This window comes from Eptatretus burgeri, chromosome 10 (genome assembly GCF_056783735.1).
Source record: "Eptatretus burgeri isolate ZD-2024b chromosome 10, Ebu_testis_v1, whole genome shotgun sequence".
NCBI classification, from domain to species: Eukaryota; Metazoa; Chordata; class Myxini; order Myxiniformes; family Myxinidae; genus Eptatretus; species Eptatretus burgeri.
The window spans coordinates 91,527,457-91,541,471 of record NC_140970.1 but is presented as its reverse complement, the minus strand read 5'-3'; the positions used below and the strand labels follow the sequence as shown (position 1 = coordinate 91,541,471).

Genomic DNA, 14,015 nt, shown 5'->3' with positions numbered 1-14,015 from the left:
CTCAAGGGTATGACTCTTTCTCCAGAGATGGTAGCAGAGTGGATTGATTCCTTTCCTGTCACTGCCTACATCTCAGATACAATGGAGCACATCTACCCTGACTCCTCAAACAAGGACAATGAAGACCAAGTGAGAGAAAAGGACACAAGAATCGGACCACGTCACAAGGAGGAGGGGAAGAAGAGGAGAGAACTTGATGCAGATGATAGGCGCCGGATTTTACTTGAATTGTCGAATGTGTCTCATCCTCTTGAGAATCACTCACCACATCTGTGCAACATTGCCAATGGTCGAATTGCTCCCTGAGAAGCTGAAGTGAATGTTGAGGATTCCATGGTTATAGGTCAGAAAATGGTTGCAGAGTTCCATGCATCCCTTCCAGGTGGATTCCATGCAACCATCTCATGCCCCATCAAGACAATGGAGCACTTACAGAAAGGAGTGAAAATTGGGGACAAGACGATCTTTGATCTCGAAACCATCTTCCTCAGGCTGCTGACTATTGGACAGCAAAGACAAATGGAGCTTGGACCTATCTTCCAGTTTGAGCTCTGCACAGTACCCCCCCTCACTGATTGATGAATATGGGTGCTTAAGGAAAGGCAACAAAGCACCACTGGCACACAAACTCTGTGTTCAGGCACAACAGCCTCTGCAACCAGATGTTACCATTGTTGACGCGAGCCAACTTCTCTATCATATTGTCTGGCCTTTCAGGGGAACTGTGTCAGTCTTAGTTGAGTCCATCAAGACAAGGCTGTCTACCATTGCTGGTCAGAAGATCTTGGTCTTTGACAAATATTATGATGTTTCTGCAAAGGACCATGAATGAGTGAGGCGTGCTGGCATTGGTTCCATCAACTATGACCTCACAATAAACACACCCCTGCCTAGTCGAGACGCCCTCCTGAAAAACAAGCAGAACAAATTGCAGCTGTCCAAGGTTTTGAGTACCTATAACTTTGGTGAAGGAGTTACTGTGGAGAGCCGTAGCCATGGTGCGTTCAACCATGATGAAGCAGACATTACAATGATCTCACACCTGCTCATGGCTGCTGAATGTAATGCAAGAGTGATACGTATCCTCTCTGATGACACTGATGTTTTTGTATTGATGTTGTGCTGGTAAACCCAGTAAACCATCAGGCCACAGTGCAGATGGAAAGGTGGGATGGAGCAATTTGGGATAGCAACACCACCTCTGACCAGCTTGGCCCCGAGTGTCTGCAGCTTTTAGAAATGCACTGCATCACTGGCTCAGATACCACGTCATACCCATACGGCAAGGGCAAAGTGTCAGCACTGAAGACACTGAGAGCTGGCAACTTCCCTGGTTTGTACTCCGCACTTGGCGAGCTGAAATCAAGCCATGAACAGCTCATAGAAGCAGGGCGGACATTCTTCCGTGCCCTGTGTATGGTCAGCCAGAAGGTACCACGATGAGTGGGATGAGGTACTATATGTACACAAGGAAGTCTGGCAAGCCCCTCAAGCTCATGGCATTACCTCCAACTGAGATCAATCTCTTCCTACATATTTTGCGTGCACATCTACAGACAGTACTTGCAAAATCAGCTGATCAGCAGGCCCCACCTGAACTTGACATTACAAAATATGGATGGGACATCAGAGATGGAATCCCAGTGCCAGCAACTTCTGCTACTCCACCAACCCCTTTGGACCTCATGGATGTTGTGCGGTGTGGATGCAAAGCAGAGGGGAAGGCCTGCAGTACTGAAAGTTGCAGTTGTCACCATGCAAAGATCTCCTGCACGCTATACTGCACTTGTGGTTGCAGTGACAAGTGCTTCAACCCACACAAGACTGTGGAGGACAGTGAAAGTGAAGTGGAAGAAGGGAGTGCCGAAGCAGAACTGGAAAGAGATGAGGATACGGAAGGGGACGAGTACAATGAATGCGAATGAACAATACGTAAGTTGTCTTCTCGGCTCTATGTCCTCTGTTCCTAAGATGTCCAATATGATGACATGACAATGTGTATGCTTTCTGATTATAAATATACTTTTGTGAACCATTCATGACTTCACTTTTGCATTGGTGTTGCATAATTTTCAGCAGAACATAGTCATGGACATTTCATGTGAACCTCTATTTATTCCTGAACGTAAAAAAATAACCCCAAAATTGAATTCCTCATGTCAAAATCATAAGGAAAAGAGGTATTACACAGGATTATATGTTGACCGATTAAAAACTTAGCCCAATCGTCTGACCTGTAGAGGCCATCTTGAATTTATGCAAATTACAGGAGTTCCCCAAGGTCGCCACCCCGGCAACCAACCTGAATTTTATTAATGGACCCATGTTAGTCCAAAACAATCATAAAACCATACACTTTCCACATCAACAAGGTTGACTCCGGAACACATAATAACGGCAAATGGACTAATCTGCACCTCTTCCAACCTTCTCTCTCTCTCTCATTTTCTTCATTCATCAGCTCCTCAAAGTACTCCATCCACCTTCTCAACACACTCTCCTCGCTCGTCATCACATTCCCATTTACGTCCTTTATCACCCTAACCTGCAGCACATCCTTCCCAGCTCGGTCCCTCTGTCTTGCCAATCGGTATAAATCCTTTTCCCCTTCTTTTGTATCCAACTTCTCATACAGCTCGTCATATGCCTTTTCCTTGGCCTTTGCCACCTCTCTCTTTGCCTTGCACCGCCACTCCTTGTATTCCTGCCTACTTTCTTCATCTCTCTGACTATCCCACTTCTTTTTCGCCAACCCCTTCTTCCTTATACTTTCCTGTACTTCCTCGTTCCACCACCAAGTCTCCTTATCTTCCTTCCTCTGTCCAGATGTCACACCAAGTACCTTCCTTGCTATCTCCCTCACCACTTCTGCTGTAGTTGCCCAATCATCCCACCCATCTTGACCACCATCCAACGCCTGTCTCACCTCCTTCCTAAATTCCACGCAACAGTCTTCCTCCTTCAGCTTCCACCATCTGGTCCTAGGTTCAGCCCTCACTCTCTTCCTCAACCTCACCTCCAAAATCATCCTACAGACCACCAATTGATGCTGTTGAGCTCCACTCTCCCCTGCCACCACCTTACAGTCTCTAATCTCTTTCAGGTTGCATCTCCTGCTTAAGATGTAATCCACCTGTGTGCACTTTCCTCCACTCTTGTACGTCACCCTGTGTTCCTCCTTCTTGAAATACGTATTTACCACTGCCATTTCCATTATTTTTGCAAACTCTACCACCATTTGCCCTTCCACATTTCTCTTGTTGAGACCGTACCTACCCATCACCTCCTCATCCTCTTTATTCCCTTCCCCAACATGCCCATTGAAATCTGCTCCAATCACCACTCTTTCATCCTTGGACACGCTCTCCACCACTTCATCTAACTCACTCCAGAAATCTTATTTATATTCCATCTCAAACCCCATATGCGGGGCATATGCACTGATGACATTCATCATCACCCCTTCAATTTCCAACTTCACACTCATCACTCGGTCAGACACTCTCCTCACCTCCAATACCCTCTTGACATAATCTTCCTTCAGGATTACCCCGACACCATTTCTCCTCCCATCCACACCATGGTAGAACAGTTTGAAACCACCTCCAATGCTCCGAGCCTTACTCCCCATCCACTTGGTCTCTTGTACACACAGTATGTCCACCTTTCTTCTCTCCATCATATCAGCCAACTCTCGCCCTTTGCCAGTCATCGTCCCAACATTCAGAGTTCCAACTCTCACCTCCACACTTCTACCCTTCCCCCTCTCCCACTGCCTCCGGACTCGCCTTCCCCGTCTCCTTCTCCTCCTTTGCCCAGCAGTAGCACAATTTCCACTGGTACCCTGCTGACCGTCGGTACCGGTGGCGGTCGTTGGTAACCCGGGCCTCGACCGATCCGGTATGGAAATTCGTTTTGTTGGCCGCATAATGATTTGGCATAGGTTTTTACGCCGGATGCCCTTCCTGACGCAACCCTGGTCGCCTCTTACGACACACAGGGATATGGTAACCTTTTCTAACCGGGGCATACACTGGGCCCAGTACACTCGGACTCACTTCGCCGACCTCGGAAGGATGACAGGCTGAGTCAACCCATGGCGATAACAAGAATATAAACTGTAAATATTTTTTAAATGAACAATCAATGTGCCAAGAGACAAAATGTACCAAATACACACGAAAACAAATTGACATGGTGACGGATGGATGGGAAGGTAGCCATACTTCCTTGAGCAGACGACCGACAGCGGCCGAGCAGGAGACAAGGTTTGAGTTCTGCTAAAAATGGATTTTTTTCCATCCAATCAATCAACACCTGCAGAAACATGGACAATTGATTAGAAATAACAATGGAAAATCATTGTGGTCCTACGTCATGCAGAAGTACGTCTCAAATGTCAAAATGCACCGTCATTGGGCTGGTATCGCCTTCAGGAAATTAAATCGATCTCGGCCAAGAAAGGCACTGCAATTCAAGCACGTGCCATCTGCATTTCATTTGTGAACATCAAAGTAACGATTGATTCCGTAGATGTGGAATTGCTCTGGCTGATCTTGAAATCCACAAACCTCCCCAACAAGCCTGTAGAACGTTCAGTCTTCTATATGACCACTTTCTCAAGCTGCGTTCTTGAAAATGAGAACAGGACCACCAACTTCCGAATTAGATCCGGCGTTCTAAAAGGACGTGTCACTACATCGGAGCTTTTCAATTCAGTCAAAGACCGCATGCTTGACCAGACATTCAGGAAATGCATTCTCCGACGATAAGAACTTCACTGCAGATATTGACGATGACACGGCGTAAGATGCAAAATCGATGGATGGGTTGGTGGAGGCATCCAAAGTCCTAAAAAGCTCAGCAACAAAAGCTGGCCTGAAAATTAAGTGGAGTAAAACTAAAATTCATCAGGTTGGCAATTCCAGACCATGTTGCAGGCTCTTCAACGTTTATCCATGAAGGTTCGGTCACTTTAACGAATAAGACGTAAAACTGACAACTGTTATTCATGTCACCATTCTACAGATTCCTTATTGTCCTCAATGCACTTACTCCAGCAGTCAATGAACTTGCTGATCCTAGCACAGAAGCCTTCCATCTAATATGTCCTTAACACAGTCAACATGGATGTGCTGACCTCTCCAACAGGTGCAAAACATCTTCCCCCAAGGTTATTTTTAATTTGACGAATAAGTGGAAGTCGTGTGTACTTGAATCCAAAAAATCTGCGAGCTCCACCGTCGGCACTCCTCAAAGGACATGGACATTGATTTTGCATTTGATGGAGGAGTATGGTGTTGTTCAGAATAGCTGGACATGTTTTGCGTACTGCTGATCTCGGATGATGATGATGATGATGCAAACACCGCAGGGTAATACAGCAATCTCCCTTCACTGTTGCATTCTACGGAACTGCCCAGTTTTGTAAAATTTCAATGTGGTCATAAAAAAAATAAAATTTGCAAAGTGTTCAAAAAGGTATGCTATTGGACAAAAAAGTAGTTTACCAAGTTATAAGGAAAGGACAAACAGAACCTGCTTTTAATGTTAACATAAATATGAACATCTGTGGAGTACATCGTCACCTTATTGGTCACCATGGGCTGTTCAAGGCATTCATGTTTTTTGTACAAGTCCTCCGGATCGTGTTGAGGTGCCATTGCATTGATCATTTGTACACGGTTCTTCACAACTTACCTGGCCAAGATCCCGCGTGCACACGAACAGCAGGGTCTTGGTAGTGGGAGTGGTCTTGTACTGTTCCCTGAGCAAATCCTGCAGTGCGACCAGCTGGGGACTTTCTCCGCTGTCAGCATCTTGCAAAACTTTCAACCGGTATTCTATACCTGTGGAACAACACACCTCTTCCTATCACCTTGACGAGTTTCATCTCCACTCCCATTGCTAAACAATTCTTCCCTCCCACTTTCCATTCTTCAGTTTCCAACTCCCAACCTCAACACCACCCCAATCCTCTAATCTGTCCATTTCTCCAGCTATAGTTTCCGATTCTTCCCATCCGTTCTTTTTCATCCTCCTGATTCCCCCCCCCCCCTCATATTCCCTTCTGAAGAGCGGAATCGAGCAACACTTGAGGCTTACGGCATAAGATAGCTCTCAACTTTTCCTCTGTTTCTATTACAGTTCGCTCCAGCTTGTATTCTTCGCCATAATCGTCAAAGGCATTTCTCATCTTGTCGGAGAACTTGAGCAGGAATGAAGCAGCATCACACGTGCGAGCAGTGTTGTTGATTATCAGGCTGTTGTTGTAACTCTGTCAGAATACACACAAAACGGAATGAAAAAATATCGACCATTATCGTTGTAATCGCAATTATTAGACAACGGCACGTCAAATAAACAAGCCCTTTTGCCACCCGAATAAGACGCATCATTGACAACCGGTGCTGGCCCGTTCGTCTTCCCATCAAAGTACTGACGCGGCTCCTGACAATTCCTTGAATTATTTTCTCAACAAACTTTTTTCTCTCCTTCACCAGTTCTTCGAGTAACAGATCCAATATGTCCCATTCAACACCCCAAATGTGGTACACTGAAGCATGTGGTAAAGCAATCGCAAAAAGCAGTTTGTTATCCACCTTGAAGGTCGCACTGATCTGATGGGTACCTAAAGATCCTGTGCGTAACCAAAAAAACAGTGTATATCAGTCTTTCATCAAAACAGAACCCAACATCAACCTCTTTGTTGAAATTTCTCAAGCTTTTCAATGTGCACTAAAATACAGGTGGCAGCTGGTCGAGTCTGCCTCCGGTACGCCTTCACCCCTGAAGGATGGAGTTGTATTGGACAATACTCGCGAAAAAAACTAATATTGTGTGGACTGACGGGGCCAAAAACTCTCACCATGTCTCTCTGGGAGGATTGTCTGGACCCCTCCCCCCATCTACTTTCGCAAAAATCCTCTTGAAGAGGTCCTTTCATTCAAGCTTCTGGGTGTCACGATCTGTCATGATCTTTCCTGGGAGAGACACATCTCTAACCTGGCCTCCAAAGCCAGTTGCTGACTGGGCATCCTCCGTCGTGCAAAGTCCTTCCTTGGCACACCTGAGCTCCTGATCACATACTAAGCTTTTGTCTGCGGCCTGATGGAGTACTGCTCTCCCCTCTGGGCTGGTGCTCCTGCCTCTCACCTTTCTCGGCTTACCCTGTGGAAACCAAGGCATTTATGATCGTTGGTACCTCCCGCGATGAGGGCGATTCTTAGGGTCTCTCGCTCTCATCGCAGGCAGGTCAGTGGTCTTTCTGTCTTCTACCATCTCCTCTCCAGCTTTGCTTCCCCCCCCACTCCCCTTCGCTCTGTCTAAGATATGTCCCCCCATATTTCCTCAGGGCACTCAAGATCCGCCAGCAACCCCCTTCTGCTAAAACTACCAAAATGAAGAATCACTGCTCACCTTCACTCTTTAATTCCTCTTTTTCCCCACCTTTGGAACAAACTCCCACACTCTCTTCAATCCCATTCTTCCCTCCAGGTCTTCAAAACGGCTGTTCAACACCACCTCTTATCTTCCCCAATCCAAAACCACATTCTCTTCTACCCCTGCGAATCCACCCCAAACCCACCTCCTTAAAATTCCCTGATTTCCTTCCTGAAAGTTCCTGCACTGTAAGGACCTGAACGTCCCTGTTGTGTCCATCTTGTTTACCCTGTGTACCCCACCCTATCTCCCTCCCTTCCACAGATCTCCTCGTGTCTCTGTTCTACACCGTTTTTTTTCCTTCCCTTGCCCGCCGCTCTTGTCTCCTGCTCCCCTTGTTGTACGTTGCGCGTGTTAGCTCTCATACGAGCCTCGACGGTGTATACAAAAAAAAAAAAAAAAAAACTGGCCTGAGGTGTCTGGCTGACAACTCAGCATTTTCCGCAGAGTAAGCCCATTCAAAGCTGCTCAGAGCTCATTATAGTGTTTAAGGCCTTCACCCAAAGCATTATAGAATATGCATCCAAACTGTGGCCTGATTCAGCTGCTTCCACTCTTGCTCTCCTGGAGGAGGTTGATTCCAACACATTCAGTGTCATTGACATGTCTTGGCAGTGAAGGTGCGCTTCTTGCCCACAATAGGCAGGTTGACTTAATGTTTTATTTTGACTCACTTCTTTATATTCCTCACTCCTGCCTTCTCGTTCTTCCATCCTCCACTAGTCCTCCCAGGTCACACGTATTTTGCCAGGATCCCACACCTGGTTCCCTTCTCAAATTATACGGTGAATACTCGACTCCATTCCATCATCCATCTATTGTCTTTTCTATGGATCCGTTTTCATGTGTCTGTCTCGTCTATCACAGCAATCCTTCAAAAGTTCTGCCCATCGTCACTTCATAATTTCTCCCTTACCCACCCCTACTCTACTCTACTCTCACTGACCCCTCACCCCCACAACAACCCTTTCACTCTTGAGTAATGTTGTCACTCTGTTCACTTTTGAGCCCATCAGTGTATGAACCTGCTGCCCTCTTTCATTTAGCTTCTCCATGAGCCTTGATTTACGTACAAAACAAAACTGCATGCCATGCGGCATATTCGGGGAGGAAAAAAAAAAAACTTGCCGGGCTTTTGGGACCGAACACCGAGAATCATCCTCGGATGGTAATTATAACGGGAATTAAGGCGACTGACCGTGTTTTTAGGCCCTATCCGGCAAAAGACAATGTGCAGTACATTTATGTTAAATGGACGTCAAAAAATTGTATGACTCCTCGACTTGATAAAGGCCATGTTATGTGGGAACATTTTGTACTTGGGTCCACATTGCTTTCATTCAAGTCTTCGCTCGGCTTCCTAAAAATTATTCCTCCATCAAACTTTCCCAACCTTTACGGAACGTGATTTGCAATTTCATTTCAAACTTTAATGCTTACCCTGAGATATTCCGTGCAGGCCAGAATTTGTCGGCACACTCTGCGCTCAGCAACGTCGTCGGTGAGACTTAGGGTCACACCGCACCGTTGCGTGGAGATGACCCATTGTTCGTATACCGGCTCACCTCGGTTATTACGTGGTACATCTTTCCCGAGCACTGCCACACAACAATATCCAAGGCATGAATAGGGAAGTTGATATTTGACCTGGATTTTTGTTTATAAAAGCAAAGTAATGTAGGTAGATTAATTATCTAGGAAATCTATCTTTCTGGTGTCGTTAACCTACAATCCATAAATCGCGTGCTTCCTGTGCACTTGCTGAAAATCTCGACTGCGGTAAGTGAGATGACGAGCATGTGGCAGTTAATAAATATATATTCTGCATACGAGTTGACCCTTACAAGGAACTTCAATGCAGGAGGAGGCATGAGCCCATAAAGCCTGCGCATGGTTGTCAACCTAGGGTTGTTTGTCCATGCTCTATCCTTTTAAATGCTAAGTGTCATGCAAGGAAGCAGCACGTACCATAACCTTTCGCCGGGGTCGGGTTCAAACCTCTGACCTCGCAGACTCAGAGCGGATGCTCTTACCACTACATTATCAATAATTATATAATTTAATCAAGCCAATTGGCTACACAAGATGTTTGTATACAAGCTCATTTCTGGAATAAAAGTTCAGATCGAAGTTTATCGACCGACCTATTTTTCACACATTGTTGGCTTTGTTTATTAAAACTTGAATCGATCAAACCTTGCCTGCTCTCTGCTCTGCCATGTGAACATCTCAATTAGTTTCCCCCCTTGATATATACACACAGGAAGATTTAGGTTATCCCGTACCAATGTGCATTCATCAATTTACTTCTTAAAGGAGATTCACGACAAGTCTTAACACGAGAGCGAAGTCGATGGTGCGCCATCGCAAATCCCCAAGCTTCCCACCTAAAGCGAGGTTGAAAGATGCCAAAAGATTCCGCCACAAATGAGTCAATATCAAATTTTAAATTAAAAAAAAAAATTTCCCCCCAGTTTTGACCCGTGACCCTAAGCATGGGGATAATAATGGTTCGTGTTAAAATCAAGACGGCTGAAGATAGCAAAGTTTCCTAATTGTTTAAAATAGGTACAAATTTGGCTTTGATGAAAGCCAACAACGCCTAGCTTTTTCAACGGATACCATCAATCGCAAGTCGATTCCAGCTCGACTTCTTCCTTCAAACTAACCTCGTATGTCGACACCTGAAGTCTGGCACACCTCCACAAGTAGCCCCTCCACCTCATCCATAACTCCAGAGATCAGGGGCGAAAATGTATCGTCAACTCGTTGACCAACCTCAATTATTTCTGCGGGAAGCACATGATGGCAAAATGCAGCCGATGTAATAAATTCGTAACACAAGTAATCATTATCCCAGTGATCAAGATGACAATTATGTGAACTCTGTCCAATGAGCCAAGCAACGTCAGAGTTTCTTGGGGTTACAAAAATAGACACAAAAATCCTTACCTGGCTCTATCTGTGTGATGTACTCGGCAAGTTCTTCACAATTTTTGCGCACTGTTATTATATTTGGGCAATCCAGATTGGCACACAACTGCAAAACGTGATTCACCACATTCTGTTTATCTCCAGTACCCACGGATGCCGTCAGTCCAACGATCTGTGACAAAACAGGACAAGACAACCTCATGTAACTACTGTAATGCGAGCAGCTTTGCAAAGCTACGAAACGTAGGAAGAGAACATCTGGACAATCAATTCGGTCTCAGATCGTGTCCTGCATCAACAGCTTTGCCTGTACCAGCAGTGGAATTGGCTGTTGTGCACTCTCGTCTGCACGACATTTATATATTACGTACTGGAGGTACTTTGTTGCAGGAGTTTTTGTTTGCAAGATAACTCGTCTCTTTTTTTTTTTCTGCCATAAAGTGCAATATTGCAAAAGAGGCCATTCCTAACATGGACCGCTGTGTTGGAGAAAACAACTGTGAGGAGTGTCCAAAAGGGAAAGGAAATGTCGAGAATGGAAGTAATAATGAAGGGAATCCAAGAGAAGATGGCAAGAAAGAAAAGGTCAGAGAGGGAGACGTCACGGGAGGAGGAGGAGGAGGAGGAGGAGGAGGAGGAGGAGGAGGAGGAGGAGGAGGAGGAGGAGGAGGAGGAGGAGGAGGAGGAGGAGGAGAATCTACTCGAGGTGGAGTAAGTGAGGCTAGGGTACAGGGGAGGAGTGAAGCAGCAGCAGAAGCAGCGACAGGAGGAGGGGGGTCGGGGGATGGTAAAATATGTTCGGAAAGTAGAAGACTGCTGCCATTTTCCTACCAGCTGTCGGTGCAGACTATAGAGAGCATGGTGCAGGAGGAATGGTCCACGGGACAAGGTGGCTATTTTTCTGAAGGCTATGGGTGACGTACCCACTATAAAGCAGAAAAAGTGGTCTGTGGAGCCCAACAAGACTGTGCAGGGGTATTGTCTAGTTTGTGCGCAAAAGAATCCTCTGTAATGTGAGCCAGAAGATGCCCTGTTCCTTATTGTGCTGTGCGCAATGGGAGATTGCTGCTCGTCATGCGACCCTCCATGCCACATGGTTTCCAGCATTTTATTTGACAAATATGCCCTTTTCATGTGCTTCTGTGCTCCTATTGACTTCTCAAGTACGTACAAGTGATGCCACATCATGATAGGAAGAAAGGCAAGCACAGCCTCAAATTCTTTGGAACGGATCATCAAACTGTGTCAACATTCATTACCCCCATACACATGAAACATCTCTTATAATGCACGATTTGCATCGAAATATCACACACCTCGGAATGTTGTGTTTTGGATAAGTTTGGGGATCGTTTCAGATCAATGTTATGTGAGGGTATGGTTCAGGCCTTGTTTACTTCTCCAATCATGCAGAACATATTTGGGAACTTGGTGTTTAATCATAGAAAAGTTATGTCATGCTTTTATTTTTATTTGCTTTAATATTGATACTTTTACTGGATGGGGAAGGGGGGGGGGGGTAACTACCACCGCCACCACCGAAGGTGGAACAAATCTAATAATAAGCCTCTTCCACAAAATAGCAGCTTTTACACTATTCAACAACTACAAAGATTCATATTTAGTGCTGTAGCAATCATAAAATCATAGTCATACACGAGGTTCAAGAACAAATGGCCCTTCGTAAGATTACAAACAAGGCTCAGTCAGCTTCACATTGCGCTTGTACCAATAAATTATTCCTTGGAAACGTAGAAGGATAAATTGTTTCATGAAGTGGGAAACCTTGCCTTAGCCCCTATTGGAGGCAAAGGTCAGTCGGCCATACAGATGAGTAGACCACTTAGCTATAGTGCTTCCGAATCTGCAGTTGCCATATAGTGTATGATCTATTTCTGGAAGGATGGGGACAACCTTGTGACTTTTTTGCTCGTGATCCATATAGCTCTGGTGACTCCAATCAGCATCAGATACACAAAAGCCTACCAGAAATGTCATCAATATGTGCTCATCACCCGGCATACAGACTCTGAATGATTGTCTGAATCTTTATTTATTTTTTTTAAACTGTCAAAAGCGCAGTTCATGTAATAACACGGTCGGAATGAACCTCTGGATTACTTCTGCCACTGCTCGAGTTTGCTTTCAACAGCCTGGAGATTTCGGTCCACTTTCTATTGCAAAGTCACAAGATTATTCAAAAAGCATCTTGAGTAGTTTTCTTGCACAGCAAATACTAATCGAGTCAAATGGACTTCTGTTGGAGATTCCAGTTTTGCTGCTGATTTATCTGTTGGTGGTGCCGATGAAGATTTTGAATGCTATGATTTGCAGAAGAGACGGGGTGTGGGATGGCCGTTGGATGTCAAGATATCTTGGTTCTACCTGGCAGCCTCACAACCTCTGATCATTCGGCCCTTTGGAGTGATGAGTAACTTCATGGACAACCAAGTGCAACCATAAGTCCTTATTTACAGTGATAATTTCCAGATACTGGATTAATTTTCTTACTTCACCACAGCAGCTCTCGGATCTCCACCCGATTCTACGTCTTCGGGTTAAACCACACGCTTGAATGACAATGGCACTCGGTGGAGCGCATACCTCAGGCTGAACAGTTTAGATTTTGTATCCCACTGATTGGCTGGATATGCATCCGTACCGTGACAAAAATCGAATCAGCTTGTTCTCCTCTCCTAACCAACTCATCCATCAAGTTATGGCATAACCAGTCCACAACTTTTTGAAATATAATACGATACCAGTATAAAAGCCCATCCAAAAATGACGGGTTGGAATTATTTTATTCAAAATATTCAAGGAGACTGGAAGATATGATTTGAGTGTGTGGGGGAAGGTAGCAAGAAAAAGTGTTATTTTAAAACACGACATGTACAAATGTGATCATATTTTATCTTCTGGGATGTTTCGTTTTGACGGTACAGCCTCGTGAATGTGCCAAAGTCTGAAGCCTCGGCCTAGTGTCAGGTGTGCTTTATCTTCTTTATTTATTAGACATCCTACAGATAAAAATGAACACTCGTTTTACTCTGCACACATTACACATCGTGTACAGCAAATTTCACCTCCCTGCGCCTTGTATTTTAAAAAACGTTTCTGTACACCTCCCTTGATGCCCGGTTGCAAGTCACCGTCTACATTTCCAATATAAGAGCCGTAATTACTCTTTTCTCAAAAATGTTTTTCGAGTTTTTTTTTTTTTAATCTTGAAAAATACACCGCAGTGAACACCCAGTCATGTTAAAAGATTGGCCTTTTAAAAGTCTACTTAAATTGTCCTAATGAATGGGAACAGACAAATACACAATAAATTCACAGTGATTTATGCAGGTAGATATCGTCTTTGGCCCCATCTTTCAGTGGTGAAGAATCACTTCAAATTATAAAACTTTCTCGGATCCAGATTGTCACCTAAATCTAATCAATTCAGCCTTGTAACACACCAAATTCATTCGGAACTGTCCATAATATTTTGAGATATCCTGAACACAAAGAGACAAACACAGACAGACAGACAGACGGACAGACAGACAGGGCTAAAAACATAACCTCAGTCTGCCTTCGGTGGCAGGGGTAAATTTACAATTTCATTTTTACGTCATTGGAGGTTAGTGCAA

General features: G+C 44.8%; 1 protein-coding gene and 1 pseudogene across 2 annotated transcripts in view; one reads left to right on the top strand and one right to left on the bottom strand.

Moving 5' to 3' along the window:
• The window catches only part of RIGI (RNA sensor RIG-I), a 78,285-nt gene that overhangs the window by 24,875 nt on the left and 39,395 nt on the right, over positions 1-14,015 (bottom strand). For both annotated transcript variants that reach the window (XR_015062640.1, XM_085899411.1), the window contains exons 9-14: positions 10,396-10,549; positions 10,113-10,232; positions 8,884-9,041; positions 6,106-6,277; positions 5,701-5,849; positions 4,227-4,317 (exon numbers count right to left, since the gene is read on the bottom strand). Coding sequence is in view for 1 of the 2 variants with exons in the window: in XM_085899411.1 (XP_085755537.1) it covers positions 4,227-4,317; positions 5,701-5,849; positions 6,106-6,277; positions 8,884-9,041; positions 10,113-10,232; positions 10,396-10,549 (844 nt within the window). In the remaining variant the exon portion in view is untranslated. The remainder of the gene's footprint in view (positions 1-4,226; positions 4,318-5,700; positions 5,850-6,105; positions 6,278-8,883; positions 9,042-10,112; positions 10,233-10,395; positions 10,550-14,015) is intronic.
• LOC147019107 (uncharacterized) lies at positions 10,795-12,840 on the top strand (annotated as a pseudogene).